Raw genomic sequence first — 17,024 nt, forward strand, 5'->3', positions numbered from 1 at the left:
TGACGAATGAAGGGCGCGTGGTGGTGAATGCCAGAGGAAGAAAGAAGAGTCCTGGGCAATGGGAGAAGACGAGGACTTATCGTGGCAAGACCAACTGTTGGCAGTGGCATAACAAACGACAGAGTTGGGGAAAGAAACGAGCGTCAATGACACACCCAGTGGGGCTGAAAACGTGACACCGCATACATTATAACTCCACCAGAAGGATTTTGCTGAATTCAAGACTGATTCCCTTCCAACTATGATCAGACTATATCCACTGAATCACGTGACAACTTCAAGCGATTTTTTTTAATCGTTAATTTACATAGTTTCATCGATGATGAAAAAGTGAATGAGATAGGGGTTACTTATCTCTCGATGTTTCTGGAATCTGTTGATATCCGGGTATTCACGGGGGATCCATCACTGCTGAACAGTTTCATAGGATCTGGGGTGGAAAATCTCGGGGTAGTCTTTTCTTTGGTGAGAAAAGGTCTAAGTCGATGGGCAAACACGCGCTGGTGAAAATCAACGAGTAGATTATATGCAGACTGTAACGCTATGTACAAACCAGTGTGATTGATATTTGGTTAAGCAGAGCGATCCATCAAGCCTAACGCTTGTTTATCTGTCTGTGTTCAGTCGGCACGTTCCTCCATTTCTCGAATTAATTTTCCTTTTTTGAATTTTGAAGAATGAGGTCGATTCTTGGTCTAGTTCTTACGTAACGTGCCCGATGGTAACGGATTGTTTCTCCTGCACTCCATCATTTTTGGGGAATAATTTTAAACGAATTGAATTATCAAGAATGTGAATTCAATTGTTTATTACTTTTCTTTTGAATGAGGGAGGAAAAATTGGGGCGAGAACTGTATCTGCGTAAATTTTGCATGAGTTTCCCTTCCAATGCTAATCCCTAATTTAATAAATATAGTTGAAATATGAAATTGGCCAATTAACTATAATTGGGTTGACAATCGGCCGGGTATTGGTGAAAAATTCTTATCCATAAATACGAAATTCCGTATGAGTTGAAGGAAAATAAAAAAAAATGGGTAAGAAGTCCGTCCTGCGAGCTTCCCCTCGAGCTAATACATAAAAATATTTTTTAAACGTTCCAGGAACCTCACCTAATTTGTTTCATAAATCAAAACCGTCCGAAAAATGACACATTTTATTCTGATACTTAACCGAAATCCAGCGATTTAAAATGGGAGTGGCTTGGTAGTGTTCGGTTGAGGATAAAAGGTGGGAAGGACACAAAAATACAAGAGGAAAAAAAAAATGAGAAAGAGACTGCGATACGAATGCCTACTCATTACAAATTATCTAAATGGCAGTGATTTCGTAGGACCGGCTGGGCCGTTTGACGAGTAAGTGGTGGGTTTCGCTCAAGGGCCCCTTGCGGGTTCAAACATTTACCAGTGATCATTCGATTCTCCGTTCTTTCCATTCGCCACCCAGACCCATTTTGTCGAATCCCCTCGAAACCTCAAGTGCAAGGCGGAGGGGGGAAGGGGGGGGGGGCAAAAAAAATAAAAATAAATGAAAAATTGAGTTTAAAGAATATTCTCAGCTCTGACAACCACTGGACCCCAGCAAGCCCCATCTCCCCCATGACCGGAGCCTTAAAATTGGACTTATTGCAACTTATAGAGCGCGATTGGAACGCTCCACTCAATAACATACATTAGAGCCAATCCATATGATTTAATGAAATACTTCTAAACTCTCCACTTATGGCGTTTGAAAACTCCCTTTATTCGTCGCCCCATTGCATAAACCCCAACTAAAATCATTGGTTGTTGGTTATAATATCATTCGACTCATGTAAATGGCGTGCAAACGGCTCAATATTCTTCAGAATGAACAAAAAAGCCTCAATTCCGAATAAAAAGATGAAAAGATACTTCAGTACAACTTGAAATAGAAAAATTCGCTTAGTCCCATCCAATTTATCGTAACAATGCCAGGAAACCGCAGTTCTACATGTTACAAATAAATTATTAGTTGATGTACCTGACTTTATGAGAGGTATTCTCATCCTGAAAGACACCATCTCGCAAGAAGGCTCCGCCTCCTGAGTGAAACCTTCGTAAGTTCAAAATTTCGAAAAAATTCTATCTCGGTAATTTTTCCCAGACTTGTTAAACAACACTTTGTTTTGGTGATTTTTTTTCAGTGTCTGTATATGCAAATGATTTTTCCTCACGATTAAACGATCAAAAACACTCAAATTCTTTCCAAGAACCACCACTTGGACCCTCCAATCACCAGTCCCCGAAAAAACCAAAGCCATAAAACACAATTTGAGACTAAAGATTGCGCACCTAGAACCCTATCCTGAATCTCTTCAAAGTTCCTTCACCGGTTTTCTGCATATGGCACACATAAATGTATATGTGTGTATCTCCCTCCTCACCCCCTCCCCTCCCCACCGCACAAGCTGATGAGGTGACAACCCATAATTATACGGACCGCTTTCTGTCTGGAGCCCTCTCCTCTAGCAGTGGCATGCGCAGACCTCGGGGAAGACCCAGCAGCATAACCATCTCACTTCCACCTCAATGTTTTCCCTCTTTGAAGTTTTGCCTCCTTCTTCACTTGGCTTTTTCCGTTTTATTTTCACGTCTATCTCCATCCTTTACCTCGTCATTTTCAGCGGTCATTTGTGCATTCGCTTTGCTTTCAGACCTTCAGACCCTCCGCACACATCCTTCCGATGAGGGATACTCGCGCGTGATAGTGTTGTAAGAATGACGTGGGGAGGGTATTTTCATTTATTTTAGTTTTTCGATTTGTTTTAATAAAAAATATTGCGTTGTTCATCATCATTTGAGTAGAGCAGTTCATCGTTTTAATCGAGTTTCCTGATTTTTGGGAGACCCTACAGTAAATATTCTAGTTCATCACCAAGAAACATCTGGGTGAATTTTTATCGATAACAATTCGGAAGATCTTTTATCAGTGATGTGCCAGAATTTATTTGCTTCGTATTTCCTGGTACGTATCCGCATCTAACGTCAGTCAGAGACAATTTCTGGGCTGTAGAATAGACTTCGCTGTGTCTTATCGTCATAAACGTTGTCAATATGGTAACAGAAAATTTTCCTGTCGTTAAAGCTGCCTTAATCGAAGGATAATCATTTCTATTAAAAAACATTCTGTGTTGGGCTTCCTCATCTGGCCTCAGAAACAACAACAAATAAGAACAAATGATCTATATCAGCGTTCTGTACTCACTGAGGGGTTCCGAGTGGTTGTAAAACTACATCAGTTTAAAAAGCAACCAAGATGGTCGGTTTTTGGCCGCCGAAAGCGACGTTCAGGTCTTCAACTGGCCATATATGGGTAAATCAGACCAAAAACCAACCAAATTTTTCGACTCGGGTGAACATCCCAGAAACACATAAAACCGGGAAACCAAGTTTTGTACATGCGGAATCCGGTTTTTCGAGTAATCACTGAAGAAGAACAGACTGTGCAAGGGAAGGGCAGAGAGTACAAGAATCGAAGGAGGCCCCGAAGGCCTCTTCAGCTCTCTTTCCCGCCATTTGCCTTCACCCCGTTATTTTTTATCTCCTCTTCGTACACTCGGTTTTACCTTCGCACAAAATTGAAGGTGTATTGAGACATAGGCGGGACAAATAGAAGCCCCGAGAAGCCAAGCAATCTTTCGACAGGAGACAATAATGTGCACCACGAGACGAGAGTAAACGTCATGACTCTCTTCTCAAAAAAAAAAAAATTCTTTTTTTTTTTTTTTCGCTTCACAATCTCACTCCGAGTAGTTGTCTCGTTCTCTGTCTGGCGACTTTTACATTCAGTTGAGCCTCGCAGAATCGCGTTAGCGCCACGTTTCTTTTGTGTAGTATTTGTTCTTCTCTCGTTTCGTTTCTGCCACCACAGAGGGCATCATCCGAAGGCAGTAAACCTTTTGATATATAGCTGAGGATTTTTAGAGTTCTGTCAGCCACGCCTACAATCAGCCCTCAGTATTATTTACACGCTTCACGTCTCGATGAGACCGACACCGTACTCGTGCGCCCATTCTGTCTCCCTTTCGTTTGATTCGGATACTTTGGAACTGTTTTTTTGCAAACTTCATCAGGGTTTCGATTTTTTTTTTTGGGGGAAATTAGGAAATTATTGATTGCAGGGGAGAATTGGAGTCATGCACAGGTGAGGACAGTCTGAAATCAAGCGATGATGTTCTTCATTCCAGGGCTTGATGAGAAGGAAAGTTGAGAGTCGTATGAATGACGAAGAGAATTTTAAAATATTTTGTTGCCAGGGGACAGCAACAAACTCTTTAACGGAGAATTTACGGGAATAGTACACGCATCTGAAGACAAAATGGCGGAATGGGGGAAGAATTGTTGTTGAATGAGTTAACAAAAAGCTGAAAGGGAGTTTTTAATGAAATTTTGGCTGATTTTTTTTTTACGTCGATAAAGGGAAAATAAATATGGAAAATAAAACTCGGGACAAAATGAGTAGGTGAGATTGAAATATCTCTCTCATTCACCGCGGTAATAATTCTTCTTTTATCCGTCATCGCATTTAGCACATCACTCACCATATCTCAATTTTTTATTTCTCCCGATCCCCTAGGGAGTTGTAATACTCAATTTATTCACAGCTTCGTAAGGTTCTCTGTACAAACCCCATTTTATTGTTTTAATTTTGCAATACCCACAACCTTGAAAAGGTTTTAAACTGTCACTAATATTCACTCGATGTTAACTACTATTAATGATAAAAATCAATAGCTTTGAGAGGTACATTTGAAGCATCCGTTTCCGAATTGTATTCAATCGTAAAACTTTTTGCCTTGAAAATTGCTAAAAAAAATATCCTTTCAATACAAAAAAATTATTCAACGAACATACACCCCCCAAAAAAATCAGTCCTAATCTGAAAGATCAATCTTCGCGTATCATAAGTTACAATCGTGAAAGAATCCCGCGCTGTTTCCATAACCATCTGCCCACGAAATCTTTGAAAATGATTTTTGTGGATCCCGAGTTATACAGTCCAAGCATTACCAGTTACCCAATACCATCAATATCTCAATGCCCTCTGTCGTCGATACTTTTCCATTGGCATTCAACTTCGGCATACACACGCAATGCAACAGCCGAAAAAAAAAGCAACATCGGTTAATCCGGTGCATAAACATTGTATTGTATTTCGCATAGGGATGCTTCCATTATATCATATTTCGTTATTAATATCTTCTGACTGACTGGTCCCGGGAGCAGGTAGGGCACTTTTATTCATTCGGGACAAACGGCGCCGCTGTAAACGAGAGATGGAGGAAGAGGGATGGAATGAGAGTACCCTGCTGACATCCAACATCTTATACCGGTTTCCTACGTCACTCTTTATTCCATTTTTTTTCCCCACTGTGACTTGAACACAAGTATATGCACAATTTTTGTCTTCGAGGGTATCCAACTATCTTTTCCAATTTTGTATCACCATATCATATCAATTCAACACAAAATACAAAATAAATTTCCTACAAATAAGATTTTCCCCGACATCTACTCTTTAAACAATGAAATTCTAATTTTTAAATACCACCAAATTCACAGGACCTCCACCCCTCAATTTCCTCGATTCATAACACATCCAAAAGATGATACGTTACAAAATCTGAGTTAAACGATTGCCCATTATGTACGAAACAACCATGTATTCATTTTCGTACATGACTTTTCCCCTTTCCCACCCATCAACAACATTTTTACGGCAAAAACAATTTTAGAAAAATTAAAATTTTAATCGTTGGTAATTGAAATGCAGGAAAGGCGAATTGGTTTTCTCCTGTATCACTGTCAATGTATGAGAAGAGGTAGATAGAGGGCAGTAAAAAGTCCGAAAAGCCCGAATGGCATGAGGCACATCCATGTGCGTTTCATGAAGTTTTTACGGTTGGCAGGTTTATGTCTTTTGATACGCCATATGAGTACAACTGTTGAACGATTTAAAGCTACTCTCGGTGGCTCGGGGAAAACGCGGCACCAAAAACATTGAGGTTCAATGGCTATGAGGATGAAGGAGGTAAAAAAGAGTGGGTGGATGAGGGGGTGAGGTGGTAGCGGGGGGAGAGAGAGGAGAGGGAGGGTTGCACTGTAATGCTGGGGGTCTCCACAGCCGTCGCATAATCCCGTGGTTGTGGAGCATCTGCGGGCATTGTTTATCGTTTTATGTGGTAATTAAAATAAAGAGCATGTTTCTGCTCAGTTTTACGCATAACAAATGCAGGGGTTGTATGTTACCGCTGGCTTCTGGGCGCACTCTTTAATCCTGAAGTGCATGTATGTGTGCAAGGATCGAGCCACTACAGAGGAATATTATTTCAGAGACAATATTTTCGCAAATTGTCAATTTTGTTGGTGAGGTATTATTTTCAAGGGAATTATTAATGGCAACAGGTGACAATGGATTAGGGGAAAATTTCTGGGTTCAGGTGAATTTGAAAATTAATAAAATTGCAAGTGGAAAATTTTTACAATTCATTTGTCATCACTACGAAAAAAGAGATATTTCTATGTTCCCACGGAACTGCTCTCGAAAAGAGCAAATTCTCCTGTATCCGCACACACTTTCCCTCTCCTCCTCATCAGTCACAATCAAGGATTTTTTTTTGTCCAAAGTGTTGACGCGCCGGCTTGATTGTTTTTACGAGAGAACCAGTGAAGCAAAAGTTGAGGGAAGGGGAATAAAAAAAAAGCTGGGAATACTGAAAGAATTGGGAGCTAGTGGGCTCGAGTCGCTCGCATTAAACCTCTTCATTTTGGTAAGAGTGTTATGGCTTTACTGCCGGTCTCCATGACCCCCACCCCATCGCACAAACACCGAGAATCGCCAGTTGTTTCGGTAAATCAGACAATTCCTCCCGTTTTTTTTTTCTTGGTTAGGTATAGAGACATCAAATTAACTCATTTCAAAATTTCCGAGAATGCTATTATTTTTACTCGATAATTACTGTTTTTATGTACTCGGAATTTAATAATATCTCGGGTTAAGAAATTTAATCTTAAGTCAACATCGTCAGTAAATTTAAGGAACATCAACAGTAATTTTAGAGTCAATTCACTGATCCGTAAAAATTATGTCTCATTGGTAATTCGGATGGAAGTTCACGTGAGAACGCACCCTTCGCCCAACCCCGTGACAATGTTTAATTAAAGATTTTTTACTCTAGTAGAAAATAGAATTATGCAATAAAATGCAACTGACATTTCAATTGCATTGAACAACTGAAAAAACAAAAGCACTTTATTCAAACCGAATTGTATTTTGATAATTCATTTTTTATTCGGAGGTCGAATTTCGTGTCAACAAAAAGCCGATCGATTCGACATACAGACGCGATCGTTTACACGCTCTTGAGTATCGAAATATCGAATGCAGTTTATTTTACGATGATTTTTTTTGCCACAGACCATCGACATCGATACAAACACCCACACTACTGTCATCCATCCATTCTCTGGTGCCTTATTTCCATCAGCAAAAATGTTAGAGAAAAAAAGTCGCATTCAGTGGAAAAATAAATTCATGACATAAACAAATTAATTGCGCTCGAAATGAGGAATTCAACAGCTAATGTCTCCTGCATATGACACGTTTACTCCAGAATGGGGGTTATATGTGTCGGGTCGTGGGTGGTGGGTGGACACTAGCCAAGTGAATGCTCATAAAAGCATTGATTAACTGTTGCTGGTCGTAGGTCACCGTTGAATCGAGCCAATAAAACCTGTCATTTGTCCTCGTTTAGCCTCGACAATACACGTAAAAATACAATCCAATTACATCGCTCAACCACTTATGGAAAATACCACCTGATGTTTCGAGGAAAAAAAAAATTATAATTTTTTTGCTCTTCATTTCGACAACGAGATACGAAACGAGGGGGGAGGTGACTTATCTAGGCACTGGTGACTATCGACTCGTCTTCGATAAATATCTCGAAATCTGGGGTCGATAGGAATATTTTTATTGTAATTTTTTTTGTAGAGCGAATTAAGTTCTACAATAAATGTTATTACACAAAATTCACTATCTTTGTTAACTCCAGAAACCCCAGAAATTGAGGTAGATTCATTCAGTCGAATCTTTACGCGGAAAATTTGTCGTGTATTTTGGGTTTGTATGTGAATTCACTGTGGTGAAACAGTAGTAACCGAGTAATGTGGTAAACCACAGAGCGCTCTCTCGTGCCACGCAAATTGTGGTTGACCCATGGTTTTGGCTCATCCGTTCTCATCGTCGTGTAATTAACAAATTGGGAATAAGGATTGTCTGTTTGATTGACTTGTTTATGGTGTTTCCAACACCATGGGTAAATCACGATTTTTCATTCTCCAAAAATCCACCCCTTCGTCGGAAAGTCTCCAGTAAACGTCGAAAAAAAATTACTAAAAATTAGAAAAAAAAATCCCATCAGCAGAAAGAAACCTCTACCCGAATTAGGTAAATTATTTCCTTCATATATTGAATATTTTTCTACGTTAACAACGAGCATTTTGATTAGCAAAGGCGATGTTTTCCAATTCTTTCCCCCATTTTAACGTATTGACACAACAATCGAGTGACTTCATGACGCGGTTATTCGCATCCACAGGCAGAATTGTTTGAGTAAATAATCGTGGTTCACGAAATGTCGACAATTGGAAAGACCCTTGGGGGTGTCAATTTTACGGGCAAATACGTTACCCAGTAGCAAAATGGTTAATGAATTAATACCACCCCTTTCTATTGGCACAGACTAAAGGTAAATGTGGAAACTGGGGAAAATTAATTACAATGCCTGCGGAGTGATTGTATGATTGTTCAAAGTCAATATATATCCAATCCCCGGGTTTCAAAAACGATAAATCAATTTCAATAAAAATTCTAATTCACCATTTCACTCCCACGAGACTAGTTCTCTACTTTGTCTTCTACATTTTTATTCCCATCAATTAATAAGAAAATTTGCGATGCGATATTAATAACAGACTCATTAAATCGGTGGATGCATTTCTGGATGGCTGATGGGTACAATAGGTGGGGGATGGGGTGTCCATTGTCGATTATAAAATTAAAAGCGATGAGAAAAATAAATATATCGATGTATCCCGCGCCCTCATTTTACCCGGTCAGATGAAGTGTTTTCAAGGGAGGGGTAAAACCCCCTCTCACCATATACCTCTCAATGTTTGATTACAGGACACGTGCGTGTACCGGAAAATAGAGGAGAGGGAAAGAAAAAAAAATAATGGAAAGATAAACTGCTCGCTTCGAGGTCGATTCATTTCATTTTTTAAAACGAGGAGAAAATCATTTTTTTATTGACCGAAGGGTCAAATAACTATTAGAAATGGAATTGAGTTAATGAAAGAAAAATTCACATAGCCATATGCATATATTTCCGCAATTTTTTACCTGATGTACTTGGAAATATGATACCATAAAAATTATTATATGTATAGTGATATTATATAATGTGATAATGAGTGAATAACGAAAAATATGACAATTACTCAAAGTCAGTATCGATATGCATCGAGTGTTGGGAAAACAAAGGGTCAAATCGTGACAGCCACCGTCAGACACTGTTGAGAAGGTGAGGTGGGGGGGATAGGGGTGGGTAGGGGTGAACAGATAGAATGTCGAGTGTTGGGTACATAATAATCGTGTGCAAAGGAGGGGTTTATATGCACTCACTGTCCCGTAGTCAGTGGCCAGTTGCATATGGTTTTGGGTTTGCCATGGTGGTATGCGTAAACGCGCGTTATACTCCGAACACACTTGATTACTAGCATCGGTGCAAGAGAGTGAACTGGTCCTGAGCCTACAGTAAACCAGTGTAACGCACTGTGACCCCATAGCAATCAATTAATTAAGGGAATCAAACACACTTGGAGTGAGCAAATTAACTGCGACTGCAGTGCCGTGTTGCGGGCTGCGGTCACGGCGGTCGTACCAGACTTCACAAGCACCCAAAATCGGATATGAAAGTGGGAGGAATACCATATGGGGTGATACTTGCCAAGCATTGGGTGATAATTTTTCTAATTACAGGGGAAAAACATAATTTTGAAATTCAATATTTACGGTGAAAAATATTTAGTTAAAGTTGGGAAGATATTCGCGTTATTTGCAGTGAGAAATTATTTTCCAGGGATTTTTGTAGAAATACACAGAGAGAAATATTTAGTAATAATTACGGTACCTGAGGTCGACTAGTGATTAGGGAAGTGAGTGGAAAAATTACGGAATGGTCGGTAAAAATTTCGTAACAGTTTTCGGAAAATCTATAGTCACGTTACTTAGTGATATAATTCAAAACGCCATGAATATTGTTCCTAAATTGCAGTTATTTAATCCGTGAAAATTGTAGAGATAAAAGTCTAACCATTAAGAATCCATTTAAATAAATTACGGCAATTGTCTTCCGACTAGAGATTTTCCTTTTGTACGAGTGTAAAAAAAATGATGGAAAATAAATGAAAGATCATTAAAATTATATGAGACTCACCTAAATGGCCATTCTCATAGTAATCACCATTGTCCAAGCGATGTTTCTTGAGCGGATGGGGATGATGTCCAGCTGCTGCTGCCAAGTGGCTTGCCGCTAGACTCAGTCCCACTGATGCACGCTTTGGCGGTCTTCCTGGCCTGGAGCTGCACAGTGGTAGAGAGTTACTGTGGTCAGAGACAACCGTCATCGAGGTAAAGTTTTACCTCGAGGATCTAATGTCGTTTTTTATTTCACTTAAACTTAATATTTCGAGCAAATAATTTTGTTACCAGAAAATGCATCGAGATGTCCCATAATTAACAACTGACAAAAATCAATAGCCAATTTTCTCCCTTGGGTAGATAATATTTTGTAGAATAATTCACGAAAGGATTATTCGATAAATTTGACCAATCAATCGATTAAAATTAACAACTACTCAATTAATTTCAAAATCCTCAATTAATCAAGTGTTTGCAACTGAATTCACTTCACTCCTCGATTACCCTTCATATACACTAGAATTGACTGCAATTTTCATGTTAATATTTAACCACTTTCTCTCGCTCTTTACCCCATCAAAAAACTTCATTTAAATTCCCAAAATTCATCTTAAGAATTAATCAGCCGACGATTCCAGCGCCTCTCTCCTTCATTTTTCAAAACGTCAGGCGCCAGAGAGGCGCATGGCCTCTCTGAACCTCGAGCCCATGAGGAACCGCCCTGAATGTAACACTCAGTCCAACATCTCAAACCTCCCTCACCCCCCCCCCCCACTGCTGGCCAACCACCCGCTCGAAATTTGAGCCAAGTCATTAGCCCTTCCAATTCCCAAAGGAACAAAAAAACAATTTGCCGAAGAAAGAGAGAGAAAAGGGGCCCGAAAATCGCATGATTAATGTTTTATAAATTGTCTGAATAAATGCGAATGTGATTGCCGAGCACGTGGTCCGTGAGAGCCTCTGGGCCCTTTGGGTAAGCGGTCCAATCTCATAGTAGTCAGGACAGATTTGTAAATCTAATTTTTCATGCTGTCTTCTCCTTGTGCCCTGGTGATGGTCTCCTACCCTCCTCATCCACCAGTTCTTTTTTTTCCCTCTTGAGTAATCCCCTCCCTACCACAACGTTTCTTTTACTTTATATACAGACACTTTATGATTTTCTCACTGAGCGGGCCCACGAGGATAGTATCCTCAATGCTCCGGGTTGATCTCTTAAACCGCTTAGCCTCGGGTTACACCGAAAACAAGAGCGCACTCAAAACGATTAACTTATAATATGCGCTTGTTTGGTGTTTAAGATTTTTATAGGAAAAAAATTTACGATTTTTTTTTCTCCTGTGTTGGTATTTTTCGGACTGATTTCCTGATGACTTTTCGGGCACTCATTATATTTAATAAAACCTTGAAAAGTCATTAAAATGTCTGTGCAGAAGAATTTGAATTTTTGGGAGGAGATACAATTTTGTGATCGTGGGGTTGAATTTTAAGATTTTACAGGATTAAAAAATTTTAAAAAGAAGTAGGGAATCGCAGGACGAAAGTTGTTTCCAGGAGAAATGATAAGAAGATTTTTTTGTGACAGACTCTGACAAATTAAGGAAATTTGAGAATAACTTGAGTTAAAATTGGAAAATTTATTATTTTTCCCATCAAAAGTTATTTCAAGATCATGAAAATATTTGACTCTACTGCAAAGGGAACAGAGTTAGCTGAATGAGCAGGAACTAATTATTGACAATAATGTACCGTGAAAAAATTAAAAATTATTACCAAGTGAAAACAGTCACTTTAATGTCATTCAACAAGATCAATTCCCCTGGAATTCAGACCAGCGATTATCGTTCAGTTTGCGAAACGTGGGACCCAATTGTTCCGAAACATGTTTCAACTCAATACAATAAACAATTTAAATGTAAAAATTCGGAGTAAATAAATGCCCGCCCATTGGTTGCAACAAAACCCCCTTATTACAGAATTCAGATCCTTGTCTCGCTCTGGAAAATGCAATATATCATATTCACCGATTTACGATTCATGTATTTGTCTCGCACGTGTATTGTTTCATCGTTGTATTATTTTGTCACGGCATACGGTGCATTACACGCTCTCGATTGACATGAATGCCTTCATTTTCATCATCACAAAGTCACTGGAATAAATTTATCATGTACAGACAATGGAATTGACTTTTCTTCCTTCGAGCCAAAAGTTCAAATATTCTTCAAATTCAGAGAGTTAAAACTCCGAGAAATCAAGAAAACGGTTCCATCGGGCGCACGAACGTAAGATAATGACCTACCGCCTTGCGCTCTTTCAATGAATAATTCATGCACGGCTGCGAAATACATTGCACGGATCGTTAAGCCCTCGACCGTATGCGACTTTGATGCGCTCCGTGTGAGAATCGCAACAATATTTATTCCCCTCCTCTTTTCCCTCTCATCGCCAAAAAAAAATTGGAAAAAATCACTCCAAAGAAAATTGAAATGTCATAGAAACTCGGCGAAAAATTCTCGGGACGATACCATTGAATTGAAAAAAAAATCCCTTCCATCATTCAATAATTTAATTTTGGCATTTGTAATTGTACCTTCCCTCCGAAAAATTTCCAAGCCCCACAAAGTTCTGAAGATCCCCGAGAAAAAATCAATTGGAAAATGATATTTATTCCCAAAAAATGTTGAGCGATTATTTTAATAGGAATTCCCCCGAAAAATCGTGGAATTTCCCTGACAATTTTTAATATTTCAAACGTATCTGGGAATAAATAAAGGAATTTTTTAATCAGAAAATTTGCAAAAATATCAAGCAACAATGTTTAAGCTTTTTATGCTGCCCCCACCCCCCTCTCATCCCACAATTTTTTCCTTTCCGAAGAGTTGAATAGCTTCAGGTGAATGGATATACTTGTACATATGGCTAGATCACGCTTTCCACGGAAGCGAGGGCGTAATTAAGACAATTAAGGTACTTGCTATAAATCACACTGGTGCTCATCTACTTGGGGGGCGATATCTGATCTACAATCTACACGCGTTCCACTGTGAAAACCCCCTGTGTGCACCTACAACTAGATGCCACCAACCTCGATTAAAGTGAATATTTTTCACCCGATTTTTCATTCTACGGTTTTTTATCCCTCATGTTTTTTCCTGAGGTGGATACATTAAAAAAAAAACAACCAGCAAGTGGAAGTGAGGATTGCCTGGATGCTGGATTTTTTTGCATTTTCTTTTCAACGCTGGCAGCTCGTTTATTACGATCCGATGAATCTGGGAATTAATAATTCATCGGGGAATTATAACGTAAGTAAGTAAATAATGAAAAATGAAGAATTTGTTCAACAGTTTTCTGAATTCATGTTATTCAGGTTTTATTCAAATGGGAATTTTTAATTATATGGGAATTATTTCAAATTGAAGATTGTCTGAATGAGGTAAACCGGGAAATTTGAATTAATATTTATAAATAATCTATTCTTGTGTTAATTTGAAATGATACTATTGTTTTTACGGCACAAATACGGAAAAAATTACACGATCATATGGTTTTAATGAAAATTCTGTTGTGTAACATGAGAATCTCCAGTAAATCTAATGATCGAATATGAAATTTTGAATTATCACCCATAAATTGTCAATTTCAGAGTCAATTTGCCCGGGCTTACCAATCGACTGCTGGTTAATTTCAAGGTGAATTGTGTCCAATATGGGTATATTATTAATGACTCGCCGAGGGACAGGGTAAAGGGATAGGGATGCACAGCACTTGGTACAAGTTGAGGGGTGTTCAACACCCCCTTTGGAAACTGGTCGAATCTATCGCTCTGGGGGAACGACACGTATTATCCACGGAATGGGATTCAGAATCCAGGAGGGATTTAATCCACGCCAAGTGCCATGACCATTGCACTTGTATGCACCGGGAGGAAGTTAAACATTTGGGCTCGTGATAAATTTCATTTAATCACTTTTTTTTTCCCCCTCTGATTATTCTAGGGTCTCACTTATCATGAGATGTGTGCAATGAACAAGGAAGTGTCTGTGTGACTTTGGGGGTATTATCTGGGTGGTTACAAGTGTCTTTGCTTATCTACATCCTGCTGCTACTTGTCTTTACAGCAGAGCAAATACTTCAGTTTAAATATCCTCGAGATGAAGGACTTGTTCTGTTTTGATGGCCTTATTCTTGAGGAATTTATTGTGTTTAGCGTTTCATTCATGGAAAAGTATTTGGGGAATTCTCATGGATAAGGAGCAATATTCATTGACAATCCGTTACTTTTGATTTTTTTGGGGAATTTTTAATCCCATTTTTTTTGAAATTTCATTCGTTAAAATTAGATTCAAAGGTCTCTCACGATGTTTTGTCATGTCCATCGATGAAATCCGATCGATAAATATTTGTAGCACTTCGTTTCACATCAATAATCAAGGAAATATTTGAAGAAAATGGAATTCTCCCTCCTGTCATGCCTCATAGAGCTCATCCCCAATGTACAAATTCTCCCTTTTTTCGGGAGTTTTATCTGTGTATGTGGATTTGGTTTTATGATGACGTTTGTTGCAGCGTCAGGTTTTACGCGTTACGAGTTTTATTTTTATTGGTCAGGGTTATGGCTGCACGTGACGAATTTTGATTTTATTTTATTAGGAGGGAAACTAGTAATTGCTCGGTGTTATTTCACTCCCATGAATTTTTTTTCCCCCTTGATTTATCGAATTAAACATTGCAAAATAAATTAATCAATTTTTCCTGTCATTTCTAACTTTTCGTTGACTTAATTAATTTTTAAAAATTCACTCGCTATATTGGAGAATGAAAAAATTGGGTAAATTACAACTATTGTCTCTCCGAAACACTAGACGTCATATCGACCTTTTTATCCCCTCCCTCTTGTCATAAAGCTCGGTCACATGCAATTCCCATCATAACAACGACTTCAATTTTCGTCAAAAAGTCTCTCCCAAACGTTTTCGGATGGCAGACAATATAAACCCAGTGCGAGTTGTCGTTTCCCTTGACTTCGATTTCCCGCTTTATAAACTCAATTGCCACGGAAATCCAAAAGCCAGGCGCCTACTCCAACCCCCTACTCTATACTGTATTATAACTTTCATTTCGCTCACTCACTCGAATGCCTTTTTTTACCCACTCTTTTTCCCTCTCCTCCACTCTCTATCTTTCTGTGTTTTTGATTCTCTTTCACTGTATTTTCCAAATTATAAATTTTTACGAGGATCCTTTTACCGTACCCTCCGGTTTTGATATCTCGAACGACACCCCGATGTGCGATTGGATTTGACCGATTTCATACGTCAAGCGGAAACTGTTTTTTCCCTCTTTTTGCTATTTTTAACGACAAAGTGACGTTTTGAAAGGGAACCATTCTTGTTTGCGCTAGAAATTCAATTTTGTTGATAAATTATGGCGAATCTTAACACTCGTGAGTAATACCAGTTTCTGCAATTATTTCACGAGGAACAAGGAAATTAAATTCGTGTACTCACATGCAACTATTAATATTGATATGCTATATATTGACGATATATATTGAACATCAACTCCCCCGCTAGGAAACAATCCCACCCTTGATAAAAAAATAGTCAATATTTCTTAGAAAAAATTTTTTGTTTCATATCCTGCGGTAAAAAAAAATAATTTCAGATAATCCAACTTTCGTTTGATATTTCTCCGTCTTCCCATCCTTTTTTCAAATAAAAAGACGCTACTATTAAACCGTACATTCGCTTTTTCCCCTCGCTGATGCCCATCCTACCGAAGAATATTTTCTAATAACCACAATGTAAAGCTGGGGTGCGTTACACAAAAGAAATCGTTGCGGGGTGATGGAGGGAGAGAGAAAGAGGGTACGAGAGACCAGTTGAAATCGCAAGGAGGGATGAGTCTCTTTTTTTTCAGTGGGTACGACTTATCTCAGTAATATTGGATTAAAACTTATGCCTCTCGGTCGCAATATGTTATTTTTATTGCTCGTGGCTTTGCATAATATTCCGTTTCTCTTTTTTTTTTTTACTCCAAGGGTGGGGGGTAGAGAGAGGGAGAGAGAGATCCCTTGTGTGGGCTAATTTTAATTTTTATCCGGAGCTGTGCTGACGCCAGGAGAGGGGGGAGATTAAGAATTTCAACGCTTATTTATTTATGCTGCGCTCAAAAGTTTTCTGATGAAAAAATAAGAAGAAAAGAATTGATGGTTTTAGACAGATTCGCGGAGAAACAATTTAAAAATCACAATTTGGTAAATAGCGATTATTTACCAATAGTAATTTATCAGGAATCGATTTATTGCCATAACAATTAGTTATCTGGCATCACAATCAATTTATTCACATTCAGAATATCACGAGAAATCAATTTCAGGGCTAAAATAATAAAATTTTCGCGTTTTTCTGAGCTGTCTCGCAATTAAGTGTATACTTATAAGGCAAAAATAATTTGTTTCCCAGTATGTAGATGAATCTCTTCAACCTCTGTACCTCTTTATGCCCTCCATGTCTGCA

At 38.7% G+C, this 17,024-nt stretch overlaps 1 protein-coding gene across 6 annotated transcripts in view; it reads right to left on the minus strand.

The window, feature by feature from the left end:
• LOC135161627 (dachshund homolog 2) overlaps positions 1 to 17,024 on the minus strand; it is a 160,874-nt gene that overhangs the window by 88,963 nt on the left and 54,887 nt on the right. For 5 of the 6 annotated variants that reach the window (XM_064119355.1, XM_064119353.1, XM_064119350.1 and 2 more), the window contains exon 2: positions 10,520 to 10,665. In XM_064119355.1, the coding sequence (XP_063975425.1) occupies positions 10,520 to 10,665 (146 nt within the window). The remainder of the gene's footprint in view (positions 1 to 10,519; positions 10,666 to 17,024) is intronic. The other variant, XM_064119351.1, reaches the window with a different exon arrangement.

Source organism: Diachasmimorpha longicaudata, chromosome 4 (genome assembly GCF_034640455.1).
Source record: "Diachasmimorpha longicaudata isolate KC_UGA_2023 chromosome 4, iyDiaLong2, whole genome shotgun sequence".
Lineage (NCBI taxonomy): Eukaryota > Metazoa > Arthropoda > Insecta > Hymenoptera > Braconidae > Diachasmimorpha > Diachasmimorpha longicaudata.